This window comes from Acanthopagrus latus, chromosome 12, assembly GCF_904848185.1.
Source record: "Acanthopagrus latus isolate v.2019 chromosome 12, fAcaLat1.1, whole genome shotgun sequence".
Taxonomy (NCBI): Eukaryota; Metazoa; Chordata; class Actinopteri; order Spariformes; family Sparidae; genus Acanthopagrus; species Acanthopagrus latus.
The window spans coordinates 22299074-22312269 of record NC_051050.1 but is presented as its reverse complement, the minus strand read 5'-3'; the positions used below and the strand labels follow the sequence as shown (position 1 = coordinate 22312269).

Below are 13196 nucleotides of genomic sequence, written 5' to 3'. Positions count from 1 at the left end.
TCCCCTTTTTGTTCAAGAGGATGAAATGTGCCTTGTATGCATGTGCGAGATCAAAAGGAGAGCGAGCCCCGATCATTATCCACTTCACATTGGACAGTGGATTTGACAACAAAGCCGGCTGGCTGTATAAAGGGCTGCATGCGGTTGCTAATCTGTCATTACGGGTGCTGCATTTTTCCTGGAATGCTCTTCTTTCAGTCCACAGAAGGGATGTACAGTACACACACACACACACACACACACAGGCTTACTCACATACATGGGATTAGTTTGTAAGCCGTCCATAGAGGGCACTATTAACAGAATACTCTCACTCATTACACTAGCAATTGACCCTCTGTCTTCCTCGTCCTGCCAGTGTCTGAGTGTCAGGGGCTGATGTTTGTGCAGCCCGCCTGTCCCTGCGAACATCCCTCGCTGGTGTATTCAGCTTTTCATCCTCTTAGCACTGTGAGGCTGACTGGGACACGGCGTTGGGCTGATGGTTCATAGAAGCACAACAGCACCCAGGGCGTCCGACTCTTTATATTCAACTTGAGTTTGCTATACACAAGACTTGGCCACCTGGCAAATTGGTACTCCAAACACATCGGGGGCAGAATATCACCAGAAGGTTGTTAAGTTAGTTTCTTTTCAATTAAGTTAAGTTACTAACTTAGCAGACCTATTAACACTGCCAGTAAAGTTATACAACTAGCTATTTGTTTAGTCTAGAAGAGGCGGTTGTGAGTCTGGCATCAAACTTCATCCCCGTACTCATGAGGAGCTGTCGCCAGCGGTGGAAAGCAGCGCACGTTAACTCGTGTTTTGCTTCTGTTTTCGTCATCTTTTCCTGCTGGGCGTGCAGGGTTCGAATACACCCTCAGGGCAGCTCCACTTACTTAACTTCTCATGTTGAACTAATGGTAGTTTTTGCATAGCCGGATGTCCTCGGGCATTTGTGTGTGCAGGAGAAAGACGTGTTGTTACAGACTAGGTTTGGGTTAGGGTAACTTATAGTTGCCAGTGTTTAGGTTGCTAGCTAAGAGGTTTTGAAAAATGAAAGAGGCAAGAACAAAAGAAGAAGGGGGATGCTTGCTTAGATAGTTGCCCAAAGTTCATGTCAACAGTCAGACGAGACTGAGGGTTGACTGGATGATACAGTGACACACTATCAGGGTTCACAGTGCTATGACAAGACAGGGTGGGTTATAGCTAGCTGGTTGGCATGCTAACTTCAGTAGATTTCTCTGCAACGCAATATATAAACATCTTTGACATGTCATAAGTGTTACTACTTCACATTGTGTTCATAAGTTAATTGTTGAATGTTTGAACTGAACCTTTAAGTCTTGACCTCATGATATGATGGAGAATAACACGGCTGACCTCAAAATCACTGGCTGTTGAACCTCAGCAGAGATCATCTTACAAATGCACTGAATGGAGCCACATTTGCTCTTTCCTGTTGACATCAAACACACGAGAAAAAAAAACAGCAGAGAGCCGTTCACTGCGTCTCCTAATACTCTCTGGCTAAATAATGGCCATGAATAGAGCTTCAGGGCTCGCTTTGTCAGTGTATTGAACTTTCTAAAGTGCACTCTGAGCTCCTCTCATAATGCAATGGAGAAGAGTTGACCGGGTTATGAGTTTGTGCGCTGCGTGTTTTGTAAAATGGAGCTCCACAAAACAGATAGCAAAGTGGTTTATCACCGCGAATCATTATCACATCACGGAAATGATCTAAGTCTGACCATTAATGATAATCAATGATGTGAATTACCTCCTATTTATAGTGGATCCACTGCAGCAGTCTGCAGCGCAGCTTGACTCAAATCTTTTGTGCATTTTCATCCGTTCATCGATGTTTGAAGCTGTAAATGAGAGGTCGTGAAGCATCCATTAGCAAGTGAGTTTAGAAGTGGGTGCATGAACATGTGTTGCTATAGTGTGCAAGCCTGTCACTCTGAGGACTCGCCGACTTTGAGGCGAGTGGAGCATCTCGTCATCCTCACACTCTCTCGCTTCACACTCACCACGAAACGCTCGCTGATACGCGCGGTACATATGCTCCCGCTCTCTCACTTCCTCTCCTCAAGACTCTGCACCGTGACTCAATTCTCTTCCCTTTTTTTTTTTCCACTCTTAGATCTCATCTGATGCCAAGGCTGAAGGAGTCTCGCTCCCATGAGTCATTGCTCAGCCCCAGTAGCGCTGTGGAAGCACTGGACTTAAGTATGGAGGACGAGGTTGTCATCAAGCCTGTTCACAGCAGCATCCTCGGGCAGGACTACTGCTTTGAGGTACATGTACAGTACATGAACACACGTGTATGTATTATTCTGTCTCCACAGGTCTTTGAAACATTCCCGTGCTTAATTAAAGCGTCTTTTGACGGACATACCTCTGTTGGTTTAAAGTAGGAGTAATTTCAGGTATCCAAGGCTTTATAACTAAAGGTCATGTTCTGCATATACAATTTTGGTAAGTGGCATTTGGAGCACTTCCAAATCATCTGTAGAAAAAAAAAATGTGCATAAATTAGACATTTTCTATGTTCAAGCTGCACCCAGGATGCATTTCGGTGGGAAAAATGTCAAATCACTGTGCTTAAAGAAATATTATGTAACCTTTTTACTTTAAATTACAGCTTGTGTCTTGTGTTCAGGTGTCTCTGTCTCAGCCACTCCGCCCCTCCGTCACTTGTTATGTAACTTCAGTGAGAGGGCAGGATCACTACATGTTTACTTCAACATGCAAGTTTTCATCACATAGTAATCAGTTATGTGCCCCTCAAGGCGACGAAAACAAGTTAGCCTCTCTCAGCTTCATGTTTTGATCTGCTCTCACTGCTCTCTTTAATTTTCTGCGACAAAGCTCAGATAAACCACCTACGACCAGGAGACAGATGAAGTTAGCGACTAGCTGGCAAACAGTGTGAGGCATTAAGCTGAGAAAGAACAATTTACGACACCCAGAAATCGGTGAAGATCCAGACGGAGCCACCCATCAATCGGGTGACATGACATCAAGCTATTATTAGTTTTGCTCCATGTCTATTAGATGTGTACGGAACAGCTTAGCTAATACATGTCGATGCAATGTTTACAGCTCGCTCGGCAGCCGCCGTCAAGTTCTTTTGTGTGTCAGATTTTGGGCAGATGCTAAAGATTACGCTCTAGAAGTCAGATTCTGGGTCAGTTGTAGCTTCGCCTTATGTTTCAGCTTAATGGTTAAAAGCTTTTGTATTATGTTAGAACTTCAGGGCAGATGTACTGAAAAGGATTTACATGTAAAATATTGATAATCGCAAATGTTTTTTGTCTCTAAAAGGGGATGTTGTAGCATCGTGAAGGTACAGAATGGACTGTCGCTCCAGCTGTACCTCATTGGGTACCAATTCCGTACCTTTTTCAGTGGGAACATTTTTTTCCACCAAGAGAAAAGGGTACATTTTTGTCACAGGGGGTGCAGGAATGTTCTTTCAGAGATAGAGACAAGAAGGTGCAAAAATGCTTCAATATTTAAAAAGGTACAGTGTTCTTTCCCTGCCCGGGAACAGCTGGAGTAACGAAGCGTTTGTGATCTTTAAGGTCCTTTAAGTACTCCTGTACTTTTATTTCTGTGTGTCAATGAAGCTGTTTCCCAGTTGCAACAACAAACCATATTGAGTTTGGTAGAGCTCCAATTTAAAAATTTTCTCCTGATTTCTTTTCTCGGCTGGTTTAATAAAATAAAATGGAATAAAGCCCATCACAGTCATTCAAACACCAAACAGCTGAAATGTAAATGAACGGCATGGAATCAGCGGCTCCTCTCACTTCACATCTCATCCTGATTCACTGCTGATGGCCAATTATCGCCAGAGGTTCAGACATGTATCAAAGGTTACATCCTTATGATCATCGGTGGGCTGGAGTAATTTCCAGCAAGCTTCTAATTGCCGTAAGATTCACATGTGCATGATATGTGTTGGCAAAGCTGTAGCGTTGGCTCGGGAGCCTTCGAGAGGAATTAATGAATACTTTCTACCCTGCAGTGTGTACCGTCCAGACCTGAAATCTCCACTAAGCTTTATTATCCTGCTCATTACATCATTCTGTTAATTTTTTTTTCCTGTCCTCTCTGTCCCACTGTGCATTTTTTAATCATCCATTTATCACCCAGCCTGCCGAGCGATCATCTGTCACCTCTGTCCATTCACACATTTCAGTCATTTCAGTCCCCACGTATCCACCGGTGTGTATGTGTGCGTATGCCTGATAAGCTTCTGTGCTGTCAGAGACAAAGTGGTATTTATGAACTAAGTTTAGTAAAAATGTCAGTTCCACTTACTTCCCGTCACTGTTATGCATGAGTTTTTGATCATTAAAGCATTTGTTATCTCTCTCTCTCTCTCTGCGGTAGGTCACCACCTCCACAGGAAGCAAATGTTTTTCCTGCCGTTCATCAGCCGAGAGAGACAAATGGATGGAGAATCTGAGGCGAGCGGTACAGCCCAACAAGGTAAGAATGTAAACAAGCAGTAGGTGGGACGAGACGGAGTGCCGTAATCAACAATTAGAAGTTCGTGTCCCAATTCCAAACCACACTGCTTCGCAACACCGATGAGTGTATGTGCATAGTTGACGGTGTTGACATCCCGCTTCAGCTGTATGTAACTCAGACATAAATGCAATCTTAAATGACGACACCCTGCTGTTATCTTCCTGCAAGTGTAGAGGACAAAAAGGTTGCATGGAGGAACCTCCTAAAGCGTTATCCTCATCGAGCGCTGATGCCATCTGTACCCACAAACACAGCTGCGGCAGACGGAGAGAAGCAAACATATCACGCCAGGAAAATAGTTCTTTATCTCGCAGCATCATTACTCCTTCATCTGTCATTATTTAGCAAATTACTCACTAATTAGAACTTCGGAAGTAAAAAAAAAAAAAAGTTCCCCAGTAGCTCTTTTGGCAAGGTTGTGTTATTTTTGTGTCTCGTTTTTTAATTATTCTGTGATTTGGAGAGATTAGATGCAGTGTCATGTTCTTTGGCAAACATAGAAACTGGAAACAGATACTGAAATTATTTGGAATCAAATAAGGAATTCTCCAGAGTTCTACTCAATAGATTAAACAGATTTCACTTAAACTGCGAGCACTAGTACTGCTGACTGCGCCGCTACTCACAGACTAGGACAGACTTACCATCTAACATGAGGTGTCCACTACAGCAGACAGACATTTGAAAGCCCCGTTTAGCCATTTTTGTTTGAGTAGCGTCTTCACAATCACCTGGTGACAGATCTCCAAAGCCCCCGTCCAGGATTTAATGATTATCATTGTGTCTCTCGGCATCGTAAATTAAAACTGTCAGAAGAAAGACAAGATGCACCAAATACCTCAGACTAGTCATAGCCGGGCATATTGTAGTACTACATGACTGCCCCATCATGTCTACCCTGGTCCAAAATGGCAGTCAACATAAGACAGGGCCTCCTTCCGGCTTGTAAACAGTAGCTCTGTGCCACTGTGTGTTACTCTGGGGATGAAGTGTCTGAACATCTGAATCCATGGCCGTTGGAAAGTCAGATCTCTTCTGCTGGCGATCTCACAGAAGATGTAATCAGTGGTGAATCTTTCGGATCAGGTGCCGTAGGGGATTCGTCATCTCCTGGACGTTTCCTGAGAGATCTATGGCACGGTCGATATTTGGTTTCTATTGCAACTCCAGAACTGTTTTTTTTTAATAAGCCTGCTGCAAATTCCCTGGGTATCTGACCGTGCTCTGTCCGGTCTTTTAGACCCTTGATCCTCAGATTCTGCCGCTTTATATGTCCTTCCAGGTCCAGGCATTTACCGTCCAGTGGGATGTTTCACCTGCGCTTCCAAATCTGCAACACTGTGTGTTGTGCGTGATGCTGACTGCTTCGGTCCATTCAGTGTCTCAGCCTGTGACTCAGCTTGGGTCTTAAGTGTTGTGATACTCGCAACGTCCGCAATCTTTTCATCTATCTTGTCACAAATGTCAGTTTTCATCGTATATAACTCAGACTGTAGAGACGCTATTGCGGTTAACACGGCATTTTCATTCAGGTTGGATGCGTCGTCTCCCTCAGGTTAGGCTGCGACTCCACCTGGGCCTTCTTCAACAAGATCACTCATTTTCATAATCTGCCTTCTCACGCACATCTGACATTAAAGCTTTGTGAAATAAAAGTGTCCTTATTTTGTTGAAAATGAAGTTTCAAATCGAAATCAATGAGAGCTGTGGCGAGGCGCGTCCTATCTGCTCATTTCTCCCCCTAGAAGCAGATTCTCATATCGTAAAAATGTACAATAACAAAAGAAATATAAAATACGTTTAATCACTTTCAACCCTCACCTGTCTGTTGACCCACGCATCTCCTAATGTTCAACAGATTAGTCTTTATAACCTTCCTAATGCACAAAGATTAGATGAGATGTTTTCCAAAGCTCAGAAACACGTCATAGTAAGATGAATTTAATAATGAGAGCCCCAAAAACATAAAAGAAATGAACACAAATTTGTTGCATGCGAAAAGCATCAAGATGCTGTTTTAACATTCTTAAGCGGAGCTACTAGTATTTCAAATGTCCTCATGATGATGAGAGACTCCAGTATTTCTCTATAATAATGTAATTATTAGCTCCTCTATTCTTCTCATCATCTTCAGCGGTAGTTTTCAAGGCAATCAGAATAATGGGCCAAAAATATGCCCCTCTCCTGGCAAAATCAATTGATGACATAAGAATGGGTGAGCACTATGTGAAATAAGTAGGAGTGAGATTTCTTTTGCCTCTTTAAAGACCGTGAACGCAGGAGAGAAAAGGATTTTAAATTGCCTCTATGAAATAATTGAAGCACTGTCTGAAATGTTTTGGCCATTTACAAAGGAGAGGCTTCAAAATCGAGGCTGGAGGCAGATTCTCATTTGACTGTTACTGGATCATTCAGGCATTTATTGATCAATTGAGAAGTCCAGTTTGTTGGTTTTGATTTAGGTTGCTTGCTTTCATCCAGTGCATGTCCTCCCACTAAAAATATCAATTTATTTTTTTTTCCAAAAGTTTCCAGTGGTGATGTTGTTGTCAAAATATGTTTTCGAAGGCCCTCACTAAACCACCTCCTATCATCTTATCTTGTCTCAAGGACAACAGCCGGCGGGTGGAGAACATGCTGAAGCTGTGGATCATCGAGGCTAAGGACCTGCCGGCCAAAAAGAAATACTTCTGCGAGCTCTGTCTGGATGACTCACTCTACGCCCGCACCACCTGTAAACTCAAGACTGACAATGTGTTCTGGGGAGAGCACTTTGAGTTCAATAACCTGCCTGCTGTCAAGAGCATCACGGCCCACCTTTACAAAGACACGGACAAGAAGAAAAAGAAAGATAAAAACAATTACATCGGACTCGTCAATATCCCCGTCGCTGCTGTTACCGGTCGACAGTTCATGGAGAAGTGGTACCCAGTCAGCACGCCCAACCCCACCAAGGGCAAGACGTCTGGGCCCATGATCAGAATCAAAGCTCGCTATCAGAGTATGAACATCCTTCCCATGGAGATGTACAAAGAGTTTGCCGAGTACACCACCAATAACTACATGCTGCTATGCTCGGTGCTCGAGCCCGGGATCAGCGTCAAGAACAAAGAGGAGATGGCGTGTGCGCTGGTCCACATCCTACAGAGCACTGGGAAGGCCAAGGTTAGTACCTATAACACCATTTATCTATTTTTTTTTTTCCACCCCCCCCCTCATTTGTACTCTCCACGAGGAGATAATGGATAACAAAACCAGAATATCAGTCCATTATCTCGCCACGAGGTCCTGACAAGCCATTATGAAGCACACAGAGGTTAACTGTTCGGCCGCTGCCTGCTCATCTCGTGAACTATTGACCCCCTGCTGCTGTAACACAGAGCAGACAAAGACCAGACAGACAGGTGATTTCCTCCTGCCGCACCAGCCTGTATTGCATTTTTAACTCAAGCTAATCCCTTACATGTATCCCCTGCAGCGCTTCACGGCATACCGATGCAGGACAGAAGCACAATATATCCTCCGCTGTCTGCAGAACCGCAAGCACGCGGAGATTAGTCCACCACAGTAGGAGCTAAGTCTTCCATGACAGTCTCCCACTCATCCGTAACAGCAGTATTTTAGTTTATCTGACAGTACAGGGTTTGTCTTCGAAACAAACGTTGGCATTTTGACCCTGCACGATGACATACGAGGGGGCAGAGCCAGCTTTTTGGCTGATGATGAAAGGAGGATGGAAAGATGCTGAGAAGTAAATGAATCAGTAAATGTTCACAGCTTCCTTGAAAATGTTGCGCTTTTCTCTATTTTATTTCATTTTGAATCGAATCTTTGGCTTTTCGTCTGTTAGCCGGACTAAACAAGACGTTCAAAGATGCCAAATTGAGTTCTAGAAAAGTGTCCCGAGAATTTTAAACTTTTTTTTTTCATATTTTATAAACCACACTATTAACTGAATGGCACTTAGTAGAGTTCACAGCTCTGATCAGACCAACCCATGTTGTACTCACTCACAGATACCAGCCACCAAAATACACCAGGTTTGTTACATTAAGATCCATGCTGGATTCCCTGAGATATAAACAAAACCTCCAAAAAAAACATTTCTCACGATGTTTATTGTTTGTTGTTTCGGGGCCTTTTTTTTTGTGGCTTTACTAGACAGGACAGCAGAGAGAAGACAGGAAATGGGATGAGAGAGACCCGGGGGGGGGTGACACAGGTCAGACTTGAACCCAGGACCACTGCTGAGAGGACACAGCCTCTGTTCAAACTGAGACACTGCCGCGCTCCCCCTATCTTGAAAATGTTGCTTCATCAACCAACAAACCTTAAAGGTGTCTGTTGTGGGTCGAGACACGTCCTCCATCCAGATTTCATAGAAAACCATCCTGGTGCTTTTCCGTGATCCTGCTGACGAACCAACTAACCAACAAACGAACTGGCAGGGGTGAAAACCTGACCTTCTTAGAGGCGTAATTATTCGCGAAAACTTTTTTTTTTTTTACTATAGAAACAGGCGTCTTGATGCGTCTCTAATGTCTAAAATAACTGTCTCCCTTTCGAGGAGTTCTGCTTCAGGCTGCTTTCTTCACTGCAGACGAACTCCTCCTTCGTCTTTTTTTTTTTTTTTTCCTGCCTCGTCAGTTGCACAGAGACAACTTCTGCCTCAGTTTAGTTTTCTTGACAGTATCTCATCAGCGGAGCTTTGAAACTTTCTTTGACTTTATCACGGCTCAGCGGGATGATGAATGATCAGCGCTTAAGAAGTGATGTCTATCCGCACTGTACCGCCAGTCTGCGGTTTAGGGACTGATAGCTGCTGATTGATGGGAGAGAAGGCATCTACGGGTCCCCGGAGAGACAGACACATCCTTAATTACTTTCAATTAATCCCCCACCTTCCGAGCAAAGCACTAAAAGTTTTACTTCTCTCTCACCCCTCGGTCTTCTTCCCCGGCTGGTTTCCTGCCAGCTGTGGATGTGCTGCTTGTAAAAACGGTGTCGGAGATGCTATTTTCAGGGTTGCTCATCGTTAGAGAGAGAGACCCTTAAATCATTTCCAAGATTAAAGATTGTAATTGAAACTTTGTCAGGACGTAAATAGTCAAAGAGAAACTTGACATGAACGGGAGAATTAACGCAATACGCCATCAAACGTCATCGTCAGTGCTGTTTGCGACCACAGCTTCTCTTTTTTGAGAAGACTTTCATCATTCCGAACATTGTGATGTGATCTGACATATTTAGGCAACACACACGCATGCCCACACTTAACACACACACACACTCCAGTGCATGTTGTTCCTCTGGCACAGACAAACCACTTCTCATAAAATATTCCCCAGGCCTAATCAGGATATCCTCCGCTGCTGCGTAGATGCTCACGCATATCTTGGCCAACGTCGCATGGGTTGTTTTTTTCATTTCCAATCCAATGTGAAGTACATTTTTCCCTTGCTAACATGGCGAGTTATATTTGGGAATCGAGCAATTTAGAGCAACTCTGGAAAATCCTGTAAGCCTGGTTTTATTGTTTTTCTGCAAATGTTTAATCGAGCCTTAGGTTGTTTTATTGTGTCCAACTATCCAGGCTCAAGACAAAATCCATGAGTCAGTGTCTGATTCTGTCAGCACCACAGTAGATTTCTACAGTTCAAACACAGGGAGAGAGAGAGAGAGAGATGTTGCTTATGCATAAGGGAGTCACCCTCTGTTACACCCAGCAGAGGTGAACGGGAGGTGAACATTTCCATTTTTGCAGATGCACCGCTAACTCTCTGTAGCATTGAAGCTGCGCTGATGTGCGTCGCGTTTAATCAGCCGGCGCAGGTGGGAAACGGCTTCTAATTGCAGCTGGCTATTGTTACGAGACGCAGACCGCAGGTTGTAACGGGGCATCAGTATGCAACACCTCTGCACGTCTGTTTCTCCCTGTGTCATTTCATCACACGTCGCCGAATAATTATACCCCGAATATTCTGCTCCGGTGCACACTCGCTGCCTCTCTCTCCCTTGTTCTCCTCCTGCTTTTCCATCTTTGTCTTCCTTCATCTCGCGTTCGCGCTTCATTGCGTCTCGGGGCCAAAGCTCTCTGGAGAGATGTCATTACTGATGCCGTATTGATGTCTGGATGCATTGGTGAGCACGGCGGCCACGCCCTGCGTCGCTGCACAGATGCCGACTCCATGCGCACACTCCTACGTATGATCACCGTAGCAGGTGGTTGCAGGTAATTTGTTCAGTTTTATGCGAGTGGAAGGGGCCCTGCAGTCATTTTAGGTCGATGTTGAGGTCAGAGCTGTGGGTTGAAGCATTAATGAATGAATAGATGGTCTACTTTTTATGTTAAGTAATTTTACTTTAGCAGAAGTAGTAAATTCCTGAATGAACATTAGAGCTGTGGTGATTAACGATAGCTAACAAAGTCCAGTCCAGTACCATTTTTTAAATGTTTCAGACACAATCACGATCGTACCTCAATCTTACAGTTGATTATCACCTTATTTTTATATTTGCAATGTAACCTGCATATTCTTAGTCCCTTGTCACAGCTATCTCCCTTTTTCGAGACAGCGCAACTGAACAATCAGGAGCATCGTTCGACTTACACATTTCAATCATCTGATCCACCTCGTCTATTTAGTGTTTTGTACATAACACTTAATGACAAGACTTAAAAGCATGTAAGTCTCATTTTGAAGAATTCCACTCGAAAAACATTGCTGCTGAGTTTCTCATGCTGTTAGGTCACGACAGCAGTCCGAGGCCTCCCCTGTGGGCTGCACCGTTACATCCATACACCCAAACAGCACCACTGGAAGCTCCACAGCGAAAAATAACAATCCCTCCTCTGTGTTGCCTGGAGAAGTTGAGCTTCCTCTCATCTGAAAATATCCACTCCTGGCATGAATCCTCTGCGTTATTGATCTTGTCTTGTCGACGCCTCGGCCCTTGGGAAGATGATGTTCTAATTTTGTTGCCGCTCCGCTCAGCCGCGCCCGACTGTTGGAAGGGACGATAAGGAGGATTTATCCTTATGATAACTGGCCGGAGGAGGGGTGGTGCTCTGGTTATTATGCCATTACGTTTTTATGTAAATGCTCCTGGAGGTAAACTAACAGCCCTGCTTAAGAGGGCGAAAAATGTCTGAGTCTCTCCACCTCTTCATCGTCGGTGGTGAACTGTCGTAGCACGGCTCCGGTTATGTCAGGCACTGGCATCTCATTAATGCATTCAGCGCTGTCATCAGTGGGCAGCGATGCTCATCGCCGCAGCTGTGTCACAAAGGCACAGTTTGCCGTTCGTACATAATACGGTGTGACAAATGATTTACTAACGTGACATGAAGGGCTCTGGTAGTTCTCTATTCCTCTGGGCTTTGAATTCATCAGATTTTCCCCCCAGAGAAGGCCGGCGCTAGCGTGCTAGCCGCTTGTCAACTCCCTCCCCCTCCCGTTAACAGTCAAGTCATGGGCACTGCTTTTGATATTGACAATAACAGGTAATTATTTATTAAAGCTGCTTGTGTAATCTTTGCTTCCAGATGTGGCTCTGCCTCGCCTGGAGACGCTTTAATAGCTTTAATCTTATCTTTTGACTGTATGATGAGGTGAGATGGGTGTCGGAGGAGACAGGCCAACTGTAGGAGGAGAATAAGGGGGACGTTGAGAACAGGAGATGTTAGCTAATCATGAAGTCATAGATCCACAGTACAATAAGGCTCCAGACAGAACAGGAAATAAACAGCAAGAACATCAATACACTTCCTCTCCTCATCGTCTCTCCTGTAACATTTGCACTACAAAGGCAGCGCATCGCATCCTCCGTCTGTTTAATAACTCCAGCGTCATGCTTGTATTGACTGTATATCCTGGCAGTGATGGAGAAGAGTTGAAAAGATCCAGAGTGGCAAAGAGAAAGATGAAAGCACCGACGAGTGGGGAAGAGAAAAAGAAGGGAAAGAGCTAGAGCGTTTAGAGAGATGTAGTTTCAGCTCGCAGCAACACGGCAGCCGACTGTGGAGCCAAACAGCAGCGGAGAAACATCAGTGATGCTCACCACATCGATCTGGAAGCCTCCCGACGTCTCTGTTGGCGCTCAGATTACACAGACTCTGTCTCGCACCCTCCCCGTCTCTCCTCTCACTGTCTTACTATTCTGTCACTTCATTTCTACGCCCTTGATTAACATGTATTTAGTTTTATACATTTAAAGGTCATGTGCACAGCGAGGCATGCAAATAAAGTTCAGAAACAGTCGGGAAAACAACTGATTGAAGTACACAGAATAATAAATCAATACGCTGTTCACCTGAGTAAAATAGCGTTTGTGAAGAAGAGCTGGTTCCCTTTATTGTTCCATATCCTTGGCAACATGCTGGGCCTTGGCGAGCTTTCCCATCTCAGCTTCGCGCCCGGTGACTTTTGATTGTCCGCGCTTCCTGTTGCCTGGAGGAGACGATATCAGCAAAACATCTGCCTCCATTCGTGAATCACGCCATGTGCAGCACCTGCTGTCACCGAGAGATTATGGTTTTATAAGCTTGGAAAACTTGATAGTTGCACCGTTTTTGTTTTTTTTTTGTCTCTTCATGCAAAATCTACTGCTCTGACCACACTAGTTGTGTGGCTCAGTCGATGGCATTGTTGGTCCACCACTGTCAT

At 44.4% G+C, this 13196-nt stretch overlaps 1 protein-coding gene across 15 annotated transcripts in view; it reads left to right on the top strand.

Moving 5' to 3' along the window:
- The window catches only part of dab2ipb (DAB2 interacting protein b), a 167252-nt gene that overhangs the window by 127317 nt on the left and 26739 nt on the right, over positions 1–13196 (top strand). For all 15 annotated transcript variants that reach the window (XM_037117090.1, XM_037117088.1, XM_037117091.1 and 12 more), the window contains 3 exons: positions 2132–2285; positions 4390–4488; positions 7141–7695. In XM_037117090.1, coding sequence (XP_036972985.1) covers positions 2132–2285; positions 4390–4488; positions 7141–7695 — 808 coding nt within the window. The remainder of the gene's footprint in view (positions 1–2131; positions 2286–4389; positions 4489–7140; positions 7696–13196) is intronic.